Source organism: Gracilinanus agilis, chromosome 6 (assembly GCF_016433145.1).
Source record: "Gracilinanus agilis isolate LMUSP501 chromosome 6, AgileGrace, whole genome shotgun sequence".
NCBI classification, from domain to species: domain Eukaryota; kingdom Metazoa; phylum Chordata; class Mammalia; order Didelphimorphia; family Didelphidae; genus Gracilinanus; species Gracilinanus agilis.
In genome coordinates, this window is record NC_058135.1 from 36,485,022 (window position 1) to 36,503,455 (window position 18,434).

Consider the following 18,434-nt stretch of genomic DNA (forward strand, 5'->3'; position numbering starts at 1 on the left):
GAAGGTAGTATTTGCCAAGTGCACCAAGGTTACGTGCATGTAACACCAGTTAACAGACAGGTACAACAGAGCAGCAAATTACAGGTGGTTATCAAAAATTTGGTCCTATTTAATCAGGCGACTTCATAGTATACCACAGAGCCTTACAGGCAGGACCCTTCACCTGCAACAAGTACCTCCATGTCAGTTAAAGTACCTCTTTTCTAAAAAGATGCACAAAATTCTACTAAAAGGTTAACATGAAGCATTAGGCACTGAGAGCTTAATTTGGGTCAACCCACTTTTAATGAAAAGATCTTAGTTACCAAATTATTTTTCTCTGTAATCCTGCTTGGAAACTTGAAATGTTCACAGAAATTTTCATCATGTCTGTAAGGTAGAAATTACAAATGTGAATGTCTGAATATCTATGTGAAAGTAAATGTGTACATGTATCTCGGATGTTCTCACTACTCTTCTTTTCCTCATTGTCAAAATGGATGAAAACAATTTAAGATTATTGAAATGGCTCTTTCCTGAATTCAGCATTGGATTGACATAGCTACAATTAGAAGTTTCTAGAAATTGTCAAGATATCCCCAAAAGGGAAATCAGTTACTATTCTTCTTGATTGTTTTGCTTTTATTTTAAATTCAACCCTTTTTGGAGCCCTCTGAATGCATTTCTGTTAGTTAATCCAGTTAAGCCTTTTTGGCAGTAGAGCCCCATTGGGATATCTTACTTTTAAAGTTTTCATGGAAAGAAGTCAACTAACTTTGGAAAGAAGCCAAATGTATATATATATATATAATTTAATTACATATCTCTTTTTTCTTCCATTTTTCCTATTTTCTAGAAAATGCTGAATCATATTCAAAGCTGTGCTAAGGTTAATATACAGAGTTATTTGTAGGGTGGTAGCAGGCTAGTATTCTCACTTACTGCTTTGACTTAGAACTGAACATGGTTGCTGTTAGACTTTATCATTTGTTTCTCCTTTGTGCCAAAGGCAAATGTTTGTACCTTTTTTTTTTATTATTCTCAGGTTAATTAGAAGAATTAACTCAACTGTTCAAGTGGATGTCAGTTAAAAAGAAAAGATACTGAAATTACTTAAAAGTGAAAAGAAATATATTCAACAAATTAAAATAATCATCTAAGGCATTAATGCCAGACACTGGGATGTAAAATTAGGGCACAATTTGCAAGGGGCTTACAGTCAAATGGGGAGAAAGATGTACACTATTGTATGTACAATTATTATTGAGATAGTGGGTAGAGAGGTGCAAGAATTAATTTTCACATGGAAAACTCAAGTTATACTAGATAACCATAGATATATACATATACCCTGATTGAGTTGTCAAAACAGCATCCATCTTCTACGATAGCCTTAAGTTTTTGGCTCCTGAGTATATGCCAGAATTTGTTATATTATTAATTTCTGAAAAGGGAGATGTGTGTGTCCTTAGCAATTCTGAATGAACTCTATAGCATGAGCAAATTTGGCATCATCTCTAATTTTTAGGTCCTATTTACTTGCTTTTTAGTATGGAAACACTTTCATTGAGGTACTAAAAGCCTCTTACATTTGCCATGTTGTATAAATGATAACTATGTTGAAAGGTCATATAGACAACATAGCACATATGTCAGAACTTTTTATGATATACTTATTCAGTGTAAAGTGACCGAAGAAAGGGCTTTCTGTTTTTGAAGTTAACTACTAAATAAAATAAAATCTGGCCTATGAATCAGGGGACTTCAGAGATATGGCAAGTTCCCTTGATGCTGAGCCATTTTCCAAGGACAGATGGACGGACCACTTACCTCTCTTCATATTCTTGTTACTCTGTCCCTTAGAAAAGGACCCAAATGGAGATTACCCCAGTTTGCAAAGTCCACAATAACATATAAGATAGTTGCTATAAGCAATTTTCTGTTAATTCAAGGAATTCCCACATGGAGTTTCCACTCTGATAAAATCACAGGTTCTAGAGTTATTCCAACCTTGGTTATAGCAAGGAACTTCAGAAGATTTTTTTTTCCTTTAGTCTTTTCACTTCTTTGCTCTCTTGTACCCCTTTAGTGATTAAGAAAATAATCTTAACTCCAAATTCTAGTTCATTTTAGCAATATTGAAGGATAAAGAATGCAGTCTTTTTTTAAACTGACAAAATTTACCAGTCAGTTCTTTAATAGCTTTAATAAAAGTTGCCTGTTATGGTTATTTTTTTTAAACTAACCCATTTACCTATTTGACTGTTTTAATGTCTGTGCCATTTCCCCCATAAAACCAGCCTGGCATAGTAGATAGATAGAAAGCCCATCTTGGAATCAAGAACTGGATTTCTGTTCTGCCTGTCATGTACTGGTTTTTGGCAATAGATAGGCAAGTCCCCTAACTTCTCATTGCTTCCAGGCAACTCACTAAGACTGTATTTTGCCTAACAGTTGATGAGCTGTTCCTTACTGAGAATTCCCTAATAACAGATCTTGACCTCACTCCCCAAACTGTTTTCATGCTAAAAATGAATTTATTGAAGTTAACTTGATGGGTTCAAAGAGATAATATTTGCTCAGCTAACAAAAATTGACTTGTTTGTTGGTTGTGATTCAGGTAAAGAAAAAGATGTAGATGTTGGGAATGATCAAAATTTGAAATGAGTAGTGTTACTGTTCACTGACATCAGTAAGGAAACACTACAGCTTTCTTCCTCTCTCCTTCCTCCTCCCCTCCCTCCCTTAAGCTTTATGTGTATGGATGTGTGTATATATGTATAAAATATTGTTGCCATATCTGGGGGAAACAGGTGGATGCAATAGTAGTCATATATCATTTGACAATGACTATTAAGTAACTTGTCATCCTTTAATAGAAAATTGTTAAAGAGCCTGCTCTTTTTATTTAAATGCTCAGTAGGACTTGCAGATCTCAGCCACTCTGCTGACTTTCTCTTATCAGATATTAAATATTGCAAAGGTACAATGATACTAGAATTCCCTAATCTGTTTTAATGGTGAGCAAAAAATACTAGGTTTGAGGGATTTGGGGGGTATAATGTGGCGGTGATGACCTTTTCATTTCCACACTGTTTTTGTTGTCATTGTTAAATTCCCCTTAATGGAAGTACTTTTTTCACTCTTATTCAGATCCAGGTATTGAGGTAACACATCTACTGTGAGAATGAGATGACATGTTTACTGTGAGAACAACACAACTGATAGTTTATCTGAAAATTTTTATACTCATCTATTTTATTTATAAACATATACACACACATGCATGCACATATCATTTTACTACTGTAGAGTTAATGTGAATTTTTAAAAAATGTCATTGCAACAACAATCATTTTCATATGACTAGGAGATAATCAGTTCCTAGTGAGTGAACAAAAGCCACTAAATTGAAAAGCAGGATGCAAATGCAAAGGGTAATGTTAGGTATGTTTTTTTAGTTTTGTTTTAAATAGTGCTACTATTGAATGAAAGAAAAAAAACAAATGTTTCTATTACAAAGTTGTTTCTGTGATTGAAATGCCATCAAATAGGAAACTGTTGAAAAGCTATTTGAAAATTGCTGCCCAGCTGCTTTAAGTGCACTTTCTTTTTTTGTGTGTCCTTTTAGGTTGTTAAACTTGAAATTCCTGGAGGATTTTTTGTGTACCACTAAATGACTTTGACTTCTAGACAAAACTGATAGATGTGTATGGAATGGAAAAGCATTTTTAAGTGCTCACAATGTGCCAAGCACTGTACTAGACATTAGGAATACAAAGAGAAGGAGCTCCCATTGTAATTAGGCAAGACTACCTATTCAAGAAGTTTTAGCTGCAGGGTAGAAGGATGCCAGTGGCAAGTTAGATGGCAACATCCATGGGCCCAGAGGGCATGATGGCAATTAGGGAGCAATCACAGAGCAGAGAGTAAGGCCCAGTAGTCCACCATCTTTTTTAGTATTTGTCGTTAACACTACTTGTGATTAAAATACACATGCCAAAATGTGTCAATTATCAAATATAACTGGGAAATAAGGCTCATGATCAGTTAAGTTTTCACTAGGCACTAAATGAAAAAGTTTACTACATACTGTCTTAAATTGCTTGCCAACATGTCTTTCATTTTATTTGAAATAAAAAAATATTTTCTAATTGTATTTATCATACTTGATGACTAATATTCTATTTCCTTTTAATGCAATAAATTTCAATTGGATTCTGTATTCCATATAAACAACCAATGATTAGTGTTTTTGACTGAGTTCATCCAAAAAAAGAGATTTTCTATGTAAACTTTGAGGAATTATGACAAAATTGCATTTTCTGACAATTCCAGAATATTCTTGCTTTGCTAGTATTGATGTTCATAATGATGATGAAGTACAAGTTCTGAAGTGATTTCTGCATTAAAGATTAAACAGTATTCTGTAAACCTTTAACTTCATGCAGTTTTCAGTTTATTTGAAAATTGGTAAATCATGGATATATATGAGTTAATCAGATTTTAATCAAGACCTAATGACTATGCCAGAATTTTTTTTTTATATTAAAGGTTAAAGTGTGTGCTAATTTTGTGTGTTTGTTTTAAGTCTTGAAACTTTATAATCAAACCATAGGTTATTTATGAAGGGCATGATTTTGGTCAGAACAAGGGTCTTTTGGGGAAGAAGCAATTATTTTTTCTTGTAATAGTTATTTAATTAGACTCCCCATGTTACTCAAGTGATAACAGTTTAAAGTTTAGGCAAGGTTATTAGGTTGGTAGGTCAGGAGAGTGCTATGGGTATTGAATGTTAGCCAAGCTAGTTTCTTTTGGTATATTTGTAGACTAGATGGTTTACAGTAAGGTGGATTCATGTTAATAGACTGAATCAACAGTGTATTGATAATTAACTTGGTTAGTTCTGTTTAGCTAGGTATGGCAGTTTTGTTCTGGGCCTATTTTTTTTAAACATTTTTAGCCAATAATCTAGAGAAATGGCTCTCGAAGTATGGTCTTGGGACCCTCTGGGTCTGTCAAAAGTATTTTAAAAATATCAATATGTTCTTATTTCAAATATTGGTACAAATCAGTATAACCCACATATTAAAAAAAAAATAACTCATTGAGAGCCTTACTTTTTAAGAGTGTAAATGGTTCCTGAAACCAAAAGTTTGGGAACTGCTGACTTAGATGAAGGGAGTGGTAAAAAGTTAGGAAGGATTAAATATATTAAATTTGAGAATATGAATTTTTTAAAATCTTGATGAGCTAGAACCATAGGTAGAAGCTAGTAATGTAAAATTTAATAAGATGGAGACTGGAACTGTGGTTAAACTGGTACAGGCAACTCAGATAAGGAAAAGCCCTTTTAAAACTTAAAAAGTCTTAAGTGTTGTCTCAAGTTACAGAGGTGGGACTTGAACCCACTTTTTCTCTCTTTCCCTCCTAGGCCACACTAGCTCCTAGGTTAATAAGATGAAATTTAATAGGAGTAAGTACCAAGACCTAGGTTTGGGTTAAAAAAATAAACCAAATAAGTTAAGGACAGTGGAAGAAATGGGACATTTCAGTGGCCCACGAGTTCAAGGTGAGTAGGCAGGGTTATGTGGCAGAAAAAAAGCTAAAGATGCATTGAACTATGTTCACAGAAATAGAGGGAAAGGGGAGGTGATTGTGTAGACCAGTGATTCCCAAAGTGGGCGCCACCGCCCCCTGGTGGGTGCTGCAGCGATCCAGGGGTGAGGTGATGGCCACAGGTGCATTTGGGGGCAGTGAATAACTGTAAGGGGGCGCTAAGTAATATTTTTTCTGGAAAGGGGGTGGTAGGCCAAAAAAGTTTGGGAACCACTGGTGTAGTGCTATGGTCAGAGCATATCTAAACTACTTGTGTCCACGCGGGGCCATATTTCACAAGAGGTGTGGTCAGAATGATGAGTTGGTAACGTTATATATATGCAGTCTGTTAATACTTGAAGGGTTGACCAGTGGGGAGCCAGGACAGAACATGGCTAGGAATGATAGGAAACCTGATTTTAGCTCAACATTTGGGGAAATTTCCTTTCAATGTGAGCTATCCCAAACTGGAATGAACTGTGTTTCCAGTGCTAATAGAGGCTATATTGGATGAATACTTATTAAGGATATTGTAGAATGGGCTCATGCTTTAAGCATGAACATTAAACTCTGGTTCCTCCAACTCAAACATTTATACTTAAAAACAACTTAAAAATTACACTTATAAACATTTAATAAATCCAATTTATTTACAGAATACATATTTTTCCATGCAGCACACTGTAAATTGCACTCAGTATAAACACAAAGTGACAAAAACATCTTTGCTACTTGTTGCTAATGGCCTGACTTTATACAAGATACTTGTGTTACTAAAGCTAGTTGACTATGAATTCATAAATTACCATACACCAAACTTAAAAAAAAAATTAGCCTACAGTTTAAAGTAGCTTCTGATCCTAGAAGAACTCAAATTTAGTTTTTAGTGAGCTTTTAACCTAGCTTTATTGCCAAGTTTTGAAAATAATATTTTAACTGATATATTTTGAAAGGCTAGAAGTTTGGGAGGCAAGTTGTAAGCAGATATTTACTGTTAAACACAGTCTTCTAAAAATACTACTGTGGCATTCACATGTGAAAGGTAGATACTCAATAAATATTGACAAACAAGTGTTTAGAATTGTTAGTAACCTATATTAATACCTCAATAACAATAAATATACCACATTAAGATTTACAAGTAGTACAAAATTTACAAGAATAAAGGCGCTAAATGTTGAGATGTTTTATAATTCTCCCCAAGACAAGTATTTAAAATATAGTCCATTTAAAAAAAAGCTTATTCATGGTGTTGTAAAAGTCAAATAATGTTGTAGAGAACTTAATTTTCTATGGTGACGAGATATAACAATAATTAAAGTTAGATCCAGATGAGCTCTTAAGTTACCTGTAACTACCATGGCATAGCACAGATCATTTTTCCTTTGCCCAAGGCAAAATATTTGATTGTTTGAAGGCAATGTTACAACAATTCAAGAAGAGATGCTTAAGAAGAGATATAGCCAACGTGAGAAATTTCTAAAGGCATGGGGTAACTATTTATAGCTATTTTTAAAGTGGGAGCATAATCAGAAAATGTGAAGTACTCTTCCTCTTAAAAAAAAAAAAAAACCCAGGAAACTCTACCTATATATTGCACTTTAGTATCTCAAAACCTGGGGAAGAAGCTATTAACATTTCTATTTTCTGGATGGATAAGTGAAGGCAAAATTAGCATTCTAGAAGTCATATCAGAGATAATCTGAACATGTTAGCATTCAATATTTCTAAGGAAAGCTAAGCAATTCGGATTTTCTGCAAATACACTAGAAACTCATGAAAATGTATTTTATCTTTAAAAGTCTATTTCACTTAGCTATAATAACAAATTTTTAACTTTTAAAGGATTACATTGAAACATTATTGCCCTTTTGTTCTGGAGTCTTTATCTTATGTGTTAGAACAAGAGAATCTCCAAAATGTCCTTGTTGATAGGACACTGAGATTGCACTTATAAGTATATAAATGAAAATAACAATTTTGAATTCCGAGACTCTAGATACTGGTTATTTCTCTGAAAATACTGTAATATAATCACAATGCTAATATTAGGGGACTACAGTATTAAGAAACATACCTAATTAAACTGGGCAACTGCATTACTTTACTCGAGCCATTCTCAAGTGTGGATGGAGGTCCCTGAAATTCTACTAGGCAGGCCAAGAGGTCAAAACTTTTCATACTACTAAGATGTTTTAATTTATAAAAGAAGTATAAATCATATAACCCACAAAGACTTGGGGGGGGGAGTCCTCAATTTTTAGGAGTAAAGGGGCCCCGAGACCAAGAAGTTTAAGAATCACTGCTTTTACCACAAAATTTCTGGTCAATTTCAAAATGAAGATGTGGCAATATCAACTTATGAAGCTGGGAACTTTCATCATAAATTTAGATGCTCAATTTCTAGGAAAAGGGTTATATGTTGGAAAGCTTAGCATGACCCCAGTTCTGGGGAATTCTGGGGCCCTTTCTTTGCGTTAATATTGATTTGGCTAGCTAGATGAAATAGTGTTTGTGGCTGACCTGGTAATAAGATCAGAAGCCCAATAAATCTCATCAGTTTCCTATGAGAATGACCATATAGTGAATCAATGTACTATATATATATAGAGAGAGAGACAGAGACAGAGAGAGAGAGAGAGAGTTGGCATAAAAACTTATTCTGACAAATTCTAAAACCTGAGAGGGACAGTGTTCTTCTGAAAACATATACAATACAACCAATAGGATAAATTATATTTTCAAAGTTAAAAAAATGACCTTGTTGCAAATTAAAATCAAATCAAAATGATTATTCAAGTCCACTACTCTAGTATTTAACTTATTAAGCCCAGGCTATTATTGCCTCCATCAGGCACTTACACTTGATTTTCTATCCTAGTTTATAGGGGTAGACTGCACCTAGGGGTGATTGCAAGAAAAATTCTGTAATCACAGGTGCCGTCCTTAGTAATATTGAATGCTTCCTAGGGAAATAAAGGTGGTAAATAAAATTACCTCATTTTCAACAATATAGATTGGTTTAACACTTTCTGTTGGTGCTAAGTTGGCATTTGTGAGAAGACTACAAATAGAATCAAACAAACTGTGAGGCCCAATAATTCATTTATGGGGTCCAATAAATGAATTATTGGGCAACTATAAATCCCCCTGAGTGTATTTTAAAAAAATTTTCATAAAATATTAATCATGATATACACCTTATGATAGCAAATGAAAAATGGGAACAATAGAAGTAGAGAATATACAATTTCTGCCATCTAATATTGCTTGACATTTGATCATACCAGGTTGCCATACCTGCATTCACAAATGTGGAATATAGTCAGGACAAGGCTTGCTGTGTCTGTACTGCATAACAGTCACTGTTGACTGATGCCACCAATACAACATGATCACTGCTAGTATATGCCATATCTGATGGCTAGAACCGAGGTAGTTTAGCTGTCCTGTAAGGATAAAGAGGAGAAAAAAAGACATAATTCAAGAAATCCATATACTTTTTTTTTTTTTTTTGCCTCTGGCCTTGCAAGGCCAGAGCACCAGGTTCAATCCTTTTAACTAACCTACCTAGTAAGCTTCAGAGTTCTTGAAGAGAGGTTTATGGCTTGTTTGTGAAAGAAAAATGTAATTTCTTAGAGCTTATGGTTTTAACCTGTTAAAGGTAAAGTTCTTCCTATGCAAACTATAGTTATGTCTGGGGAGTGCAGGGAAAATTTGCTCTGAGGAGCAGATAAACCATTTTTAAAATAGTTTTTTTCAAATGAGGCAATTCTACTATTCTCATATAGCTACATACCTGGAAAGTATCTTTCTGGAACTTTGGAAATGTAGAAGAGGAAAGCAACGAGAGCAATCACATACATCACAATTACACGAGGTGCGAACTCCTGCAAATTAAAACACGTTAACCATGGTAACAAAATTCATGCTTACTATTGCAGTGACACACACACTGTCTAAGAGGCAGATGTCAACAAAACACTGGGACCAACTCAGCTCCAAGAAAAAATGTACCAAGAGTGAATACAATTCCACACTAGGTATGTGGCTATAATGTTAGGGAAACAAAGTACAAGATGACCAAGGAGTTTATTCTAGACTACAGTGACTTGATCACAGATTCTCAAGTCAGAAGGGCCTCTGGAGGTCATCTAATGGAGTCAAAATGTAGGAATTGCTACAACAATGTCCATGAAAGGTGGTTACTGCTTTTGAGGCCCATTCCATCATCTAATATCTCTAACAAATGACCCTTTTGAGACTGAGCCAAAATTCTACCTTCCTGTAATTTCTACCCTTTGGTTGTCCCTAAAATGTTAGAAGATACATATGTAGGTCCCCTAAATAGCCTTTAGTTTTAGATTCCCTCATCATCTAGCCATGCTCCTATTGCTCAAAACTCCTCTAAATCTCTATTGCCCAAGCAATATTGCAATGTGGTCTAAATACAGAATCAAGATAAATTCCCATGACCAAATTAATGTAGCCTATTTTTTTGCAACTGCATCATACTACTGATTCATTAAGTTTATGGTCAAATGAAAAAGACCATTTTAAAAATATCAATTTATAAATCAAATATAATTTAAGGTAGCACTTGGGTATTTGATTATTTCTAACCTTACATTTATTCCAATTATATTTCAGCTTATTAATCTAGAACCAGTTACTCATGTGATACCTTCTTTTCTATATCCATTCTATGTAATGTTTCATCTGAAAAACAACTGGGTGTTTTAGAGGGTTACAAGCTAAATATGAGCTGTCAATGTGATCTGTGTAATAATATATCGGATGGCCATGTTGAAGTCAAGATGATGGACAGTTACCTGCTTAGAATGTGGAATGAACCGAGCCTGGCAGGAGTTTGGCAAGTGCCAAGGGCAGTTAAGGCTCGTGTATAAAAGTCAGGATTTTGAACTGGACAAGGATCTCAGATTTGAGAGTGGGTTGGAAAGGTGGTTTGGGTAGGCCTTAAGTGAGCTATATTCAACCAGCAACCAGCAACCAGCAACCAACTTCAAATCTAATTCATCAATCCCTGTTCCTGGATTTTACTATCAAGAAAAACAACAACACATTATTCAGCAGAGTAACCATGATTTTATCCAGACAGGCCCAACCAGGCTGTCATCTATCAAACCTGATCAACAGTATTTCAAAGATTATCAACAATATTATTAGCTTTAATTAAGTCAAGGACTTCCTATTCCCTTTCTCCCAGCCATTACCCTACTTTCCCTTCCCTAAGCCTGTTAGTAATAAATTTTCTTAAACCTACATCAGACTTGGCTTCACCAAGAATCCTAGGGCTCTAGTGAATCATATCCTGGGATAATTTGAGGGAAGAGGAATATTAAATCTTGTAGAAACTGTGCTCAATACACAGTCAACCTAAAGCATTATCCAAAGGTACAGGGCTTCAGTTGGGCTTAGATAACTGTACAATTCTAACAACAGATTTATTGCCTGGCTGGTAGCTCTGGGATACTGTTTCCTTCTGGAGTTTGGGATTGGCAGATTCAACATAATCAGATAACATCTACTGAAGTGGGTGATCCTTTGGGTTCACTATCATATCTTAAGTGTCCCATTTATGATTTAACATTCACAATTAACCCTGCTCCAGATCCCATTACAACCCTCTTTATAACATGTGGCAGCTTAAAACATCCAAAGCAATCTTGGACAGAATTGGAAATGGGTTGTGAATCATGTCCAGAACTAGGGAGGTCACTACCATGGTCGGGATACAAAATGGAGTATTTTTGTTAGTCTAATATTCTTTGTTGGTACAAAGAACAATCAGAATGAAGAGCAGAATGTCTGGAAACATCAGTAAGCTAGTAAGTAAACAAAAGAACATGAACATTAGAATGACAAAGGTTGTCAAAATCATATCATATTGATTCAACTAAAGGAGAAAATTATTTAAGGGGAGGGTATTTGGAGTTATTTCAGGAAAGAGATTTGATTTTTTCTGCTAGGTTTTCAGAGAAAAACTAGATAGCAGATTTAGGCTTGAGGTAACAAAAAGAAGTGGAAGGGGCTACCTTCCACTAACAAAGAACTAGAAACAAGGTGTATGCCCAATAATAGGCACTGAGGTGATGTAGTACATAGAATGCTGGGCATGGAATCAGGAAGATATGAGTTCAAATATAGCCTCAGACACTTATCTGTGTGACCCTGGGCAAGTCACTTAACCTTCTTTGCCCTGGTTTAGTGAGAGCTAGAGAAGGAAATGGCAAACCACTCCAGGATCTTTACCAAGAAAACCCCAAAATGGACACAGCTGAAAAATAACTAATCAATAAGCACAATAAGGATTGGCTGAACAAAATATGATATATGAATACAATAGGATAATACTGTACTGTAGGAAATGATAAAACAACTGGATCCAGAGAAAATTGGGAAGATTTGTATGAACTGACACAAATTAAAGTAAAACCAAAAGAACAGTCTAGAATTAATATTGTGAAGGACAACTATGAAAGACTTAATAACTATGACTAAGACAACAATCAATCATAATTCCTGAAGTCCTTCAACCTTTCAGCTCTACTAATCCCTACCTACGCCCTCTAAGGACACAGGTCACTGAGTGAGTGACTCATGTGCCTCCTATATCAGGCCAGTGACACTAGCAATGCTTCACATCATCATCCTGCCACCTTCTTTGCCAATGCATACATACTCTTCTGCCCTTCTGGCACCATAATCAAATCAGTAATGCCACTGCCACTAGAAAGGGTATGTCATTCTTATAATTTGCAAACCAAAATCTTCCCTGGCTACCATCCCTCTAAGTCTCTCATATTAGAATTTAAACCTCTTGAGGGCAAGGTGTGTGTATTTGTATCCCTTTAGCAGGAGATATATGGCACAAAGCAAGTGCTTAATAAATGCTTCCTTTTTTTCATCTGATTCTTTCTTACCATGTGATATTATGCCTAGTTCATTTACTTGGAACAGAGGCAACATAGTCAGTACACTGGCTCTGTAGTCAAGAGGATCTGGGTTTAAATCTCTCCTCTGCTGTTTACTACCTACAGTGTTGGCGAACCTTTTAGAGATCATGTGCCCAAACTGCACCTTCAAGCTGCCTGTGAGCTCCCTGAATTACCCAGATAGCAGAAGGAGGAAGTGCTTGCATTTGGCTGCTGGATAGAGGGGCAGGCATGCAAAAAAATGTCCTCAGGGGCTGGGAAGAGGGGGAATGGAGTAGTTTCTCCCAGCGCTGCCAGGATATCCATGCTACATCTTCACCAACATAGATCTAGAACAAATTACAACTCCAGAAGTTTCCTCATCTGTAAAATAAGGAGTTGGGTTTGATAATCTCTGAGGTCCCTTAAAGCTCTCTATCTATTATCCTAAAAACTAAATTCATCCTCTCTTATGTGTTATAATTTTGTATCCCATTCCACAGATTAGTGAGCACGAGTAGCAAAGACTTGGTATCCAAATAAATACTGTTATTGATTCTATTCTCTTTCTCCCAAGTACTGGTCATTGCTGTTATCTTCCATATTGTTTGGTTTCATAATTTTTATTCAGCATTCTTCTTTCCTTGATAAAACATATATCTTAATTTTCTGTTAGATATAGTATTCCCTAGTTGGGAAAAGCTTGTTAGGAATAAAATACAGTCTTGCCAGAGTTTTAAGTGTTTATTAATAAAATGAGAGAGTGAGAGGTAAGAGAGATTTAGCCTTATTAATTTAAGGTAGATCTGGTCCAGGTTTCAGTCCAGCACGGTTCCCTCCATGCTGACTGCACCAGCCCAGGGAGCCAGTCTGTTCAAGAGTGAAAGTAAAAAGCCCTTCTCTTGTGCTGGTCTTCCGTTCTTCCCTAGCTCTTCCCTCCATGGCAATGTTGCATGTTGATGCTCAGGCTGACACCAGGTTAGCCACATTGTTAGGTATGACATCACATCTACTGTTGGGGTACCACAGCAGGATGCAGGTATTTTTCCTCATATGATTCCCTGCTCTGATTATTTGGGAGACCAGCATGTTAAGTCTCCTCACTCTTGGTTTTCCAGGAGATTAACATGTCAGGTCTCCCCAGTGAATTATTCCACATATAGAGTCTATTCATTTAAGATTCTCTCACTCGGAGGCACAAAAACAGAAAAGATATTGAATGTTACATGGAGGGATTTACTGTTATAAGGAACATACTTTCTAAACTAGTACATTCTAAACTAGTACTTTTACTAGTGTTTAGATATTTACTTATTGCAATTATAGTCTAGTGACTATATTTTATATTGTAATCAAATCTACAATTCAGCCATGATGAAGAACTAAAGTTTGAGTCTCAGGTTTAAACTATTACTTTAGATCTTCTCCTGTACTATTAAATACTTTCTGGAGTCAGTGTGACATATGAATACTCCATTCAGAAGTCCATGGTAAGACTACTTGTTAGTTGTAACTATTTCATTTCTACTTTTATCAGTTTCAGGAATACACTTCTGATAGTCCTGATACCCTTTCAAAGTTAAAGTAGGAATTAGCATGACAGTTCTCTCTGCATTTCTGGTAGTAAAGCTGAATGTAATGTTCACATCTCCAATAGGATGAAAGTGCCTTAATAGCAGGGATATTCTATTTCTATCTGTGTCTCAGCACATCTAGCCCAGCGCCAGGCATACAGCAGGTGCTTAATCCATGCTTCCTGACTGCTGACTGACTGACCCCCACCCTTGTGTTGTAAGATTAAAATTAATATCTAATAACTCCAAGTATTATGTTTTATAAGATTTATTAATAATCACCTGAAGTAGAGGAAAAGTAAAGAACCTGAGTAAAGAGCAGTTTCCAAGACCATAAAAGCAGAAGAGCAGAAGAGAGGGTGGCGCCACACAAACTTATCTTCAAAACATACGAATGCAATGTGAGGACAAAAGTGGGATGCTGGGAAATGAAGTCCAAGGGTACAAAATTCTAATTACACAGCTAAATGATACTAACAAATATAAAGTGTCACTAAGAAGTACTGAAATTCAGGTTAAATATTTAGGAAATTAAATCTGTATAGACCAAGGTAAGTTTGTTAAGAGGCTGATCTGTAGCTAGTATGTTCCCATTCTTTCTCTCAAGATTTGGAAAAAAAGTAATGGGAAATAAAAATGTCTTTTATTAGAACCTTCAGTAACCATTTTTATGGATGATGGCTTTCAGGATGTAAAGGAGCACAATGAGAAAATGAATCTATGACATGAATTTGGAAATTCTCTTCAGCTCTGTAGATCATAGCCCATCCTGTGGGACTCTTCTCCTGCTCTCAAAAATTTGTCAGCCAATAAGTTTAACCCTGTTACCCTGCCTTCCCAAAATACACTAAAAGAGTTTATAAGAAAACAGCAAAAATGTCTGTTTACATTTTGGTTTCTCCTACTCTTTGATTCATTCTTTATTCATAATCCTAGTCAAATGCCATTTAATAATTTAATTAAAATAATTATGAACAATTAAATAGGCTTAAAATTTTTTTCATCTGGCAAAACAGAAGAGGAAGAAGTAAGAAATATTTCTATTCCAATAAAGAAACGCCTGTTTTCTTTAATCACAAAATAATGATGTCAACAACATACCTGTACAATAGGTGCGCCGACCCCTCCATTAAGCCAGACCCAGTGAATAGTAGGAATCACTCCATACCCAGACACCGAACAAAAGATAATGGAACGAAGTCTGTGCCACTGTTGAGTGAGGTAACTGGGATGAATCTGAGCAAAGAAGACGGTGAGGATCATAGCAAGCACCATAATAAGATAGACTTGACGCCAGTACTAGAAGGGGAAGGGAAAATTAATGGGGTTTTTCAGTTAATTACAAGGAAATTATAACTTTTGATTTATAATTCCAAATTATTTATTCAATTCCCTCTTTTCATATTAAAAACTATTCCTTATTAGCTTTTGAATTCTTGGGAAGACATACTAAAATTATGTATTTTTTAAAATGTCAATACATAACCAAGTTAAAGATGAAAAACAGGCAGGTAATCATGAATGTTTTCTCAAATGCCCTTTTTTTGTTAATGCTAGCATATTTTTTTCATTCTTGTATACATTTCTCTTCTTTGAAACATCATGTATTTGGCACCTAAAGCAGTGACATCAAGCTCAAATAGAAACGGGGGCCACTAAGTCATAAAGAGTCTTGCAGGTCACATACTACAAATTAATGTTATTGTGTTTTTTTAGTTAAATATTTCCAAATTACATTTTAATCTGATTTGAGCCATGTTGAACACTGTTTGTGTAAAGCATAGAGTTCATTTGTATTTATGTGGCCAGATCACACCATTTTTTTCCCCCTTTCTCTGCAAGAATCCTTCAAATGACTGACATTCTTACTGAAATCCATTCTCTCCTAGAAACCATGTGAGTACTACTCACATGAAAATTAAGCTTAACATAGAGACTATTTTGTATACTTCAGATGAACTTTGAATTTAATTTTCTTCATACCTGCTCTTTTTCCCCAAAACGACTGTGAAATCCCTTAAGGGCAGAGACTTTTCTTTTTTTTGTCTCTGTATCACTAGTGACTGGAACAGAGCAGGATCTTCATAAATGAGTGTAAAAAGACTTAGGGTATACTGCCAAATAGCTTAGGCACATCACTGATTAACATATGACAATTTAATGTCTATATCCTATGGCACACAATTTTTCCTTAATGAAAGAATAGTAAAATTGGTGAAAAAATGACAAAGATTATAGAACTCAATTCCCACTTTCAAAAATCACTTATATTTATTTCCATATAAAACGTTCCATACTCTTCACCAATGAATTATGCACTCCTCATAAATACAAAGTTTAGTCCTGGCAACTGAAACACCAATATGAAAGATTGAAGGGCCAATGAGCAATATGTTTAACTTACATTATTACAATAAAATGCATAAAATACTCCTGACACATAGCAACCAAGTATGCCAACAGAGATTCCTGCATAATCTAATGCCATCCATCGCCGACAGGTTTTTTCTGAGCGATGACAAGAGAAAAGGTGATAACCTACAGAACAAAGCATACAGACCTATGGAAAAAGAAAAATGAAAACAAACCTTAGTGACATTTAAACGAGAGTTTTGAAACCAAAAACAAGGCAAAGGTTACTGAATCTAGTTCCTGAAGGGAAAAAAACCAAACACCATATCAGTCTAAAATATCATAAAGTAACATTTTGCATCATCTAATATTAAACTAATTATTACAATTCCGTATGACCAAATTAAATTAAAATGATTGAACACATTGATATTCTGAGAACAATACATGCATTATCTATGTTCCTTAAAAAAATACTATCACATCTTTTAGTCAATTAACTAAGAGTTTAATTATAAAATCATAAGCTAAATATGGCTTATCTTGATTCCAGGAAAAACAAGCATTGTTTAAGGTTTCTGACCTCCAACTGACAAGCGGCATCCAATGCAATGGGCTCAACAATTCATATGATAGGGAAAGGGCAGAGTGGAAAGAGCGGAAATCTCTACCACTGTCTAGATGTGGGAGTTTGCTTAAGTAGACCTGTTTGTCAGTTTTCTCATCTATAAAGTGAGTAGGTTAGACTAGCTGATCTCTAGGGTCCCTTCCAACTCTAGTATACTTGCTGAATTTTTATTATGTTTAAAGTTAAAATGTTTTTTAGAACAGCTTCCAATTTTATAATGGTAAAAATAAAGGGGGGGAATTAGTTTAAAATCTTTTTAGAGATAACTTATGATTATAGCAAATTTTTAAATCTAAGATTTACAACTTGGGATGATTATGAAAATGACGAACATTTATAGTGTTTATGATTTGCCAGGCACTATACCAAGGGCTTTGTAAATACCATCTCATTTGAGTCTCACAACAATCATATGATATGGTTGCTTTTATTATCTCCATTTTATAGCTGAGGAAACTGAGGCAAACAAAAGTTAAGTTACTTAGCTAGGGTTATGGCTAAGTCAGCAAAATATGGCTGGATTTGAACTCAGGTCTTCCAGGCTCCAGGCCTAGCACTCTATCCACTATATCACCTAGCATACTTAATATGCCTCTGATTTTTTTTTTCTTTTAGCATCCACAATAACCACAATTTAGTAATTTTTCTTTAAGGAAGCATTCAGGGATTAAATAACAATTTTGATAGGAGGCTAAGTAAATATAGTAGGAAAATAAACCTAGCTTAAGGATTAAAAGCTTAAATATTTGAAAAAATACTGTTTCAAAGTAAGATAGAAACGATTACCTACCACTTGGAATTACTTATGCTAGTGCTATTGTCCACTGGCATAGAAAACTGAATTTTTCTTTCCTATTAATGTTTTAGCATCCTTATAAATTTAATATAATTTACATTTTAGGTATGATAGAAAATTTACAAATGACATGTAGGAATAAACTAATGTTTATTCACCTTCTCAAATATCATAGTCATTTTAATTGATTTAGAATCAAAAATAGGAAATATATATCACCTATTTTGTGATTCTCTCTCTATAAAAAACACTATGGTATAAAGTTATGAAATTTATTTCATACACCACACATGAAATTAGTCTTATTCCTTTGTGGTCATACCTCTTTAGAAAACATTTTGTTTAGAGTTGTTTAAAACTATAAAGGTAAGTTTCCAATGCTGTTTACTTTTAAAATAATTTCTATCATACCCTCAACAAATTATTAACATTTAGAAACCACATCAGCATTTCCTGAAAAACCTGTAAGATTAAAAAAAAATGAATACTGAAGCTTAACAAAAGGGCATTTATAGACAAAATAAACAAAACTAATTAAAAGTGCTACAAATATATAAATGGAATAGACAGAG

General features: G+C 34.8%; 1 protein-coding gene across 1 annotated transcript in view; it reads right to left on the reverse strand.

Moving 5' to 3' along the window:
* The window catches only part of PAQR3 (progestin and adipoQ receptor family member 3), an 83,621-nt gene that overhangs the window by 60,513 nt on the left and 4,674 nt on the right, over positions 1-18,434 (reverse strand). Inside the window, exons 3-7 of the mRNA XM_044681558.1 lie at positions 18,274-18,324; positions 16,491-16,646; positions 15,188-15,385; positions 9,377-9,467; positions 8,878-9,026 (exon numbers count right to left, since the gene is read on the reverse strand). Coding sequence (XP_044537493.1) covers positions 8,884-9,026; positions 9,377-9,467; positions 15,188-15,385; positions 16,491-16,646; positions 18,274-18,324 — 639 coding nt within the window. The 3' untranslated portion in view covers positions 8,878-8,883. The remainder of the gene's footprint in view (positions 1-8,877; positions 9,027-9,376; positions 9,468-15,187; positions 15,386-16,490; positions 16,647-18,273; positions 18,325-18,434) is intronic.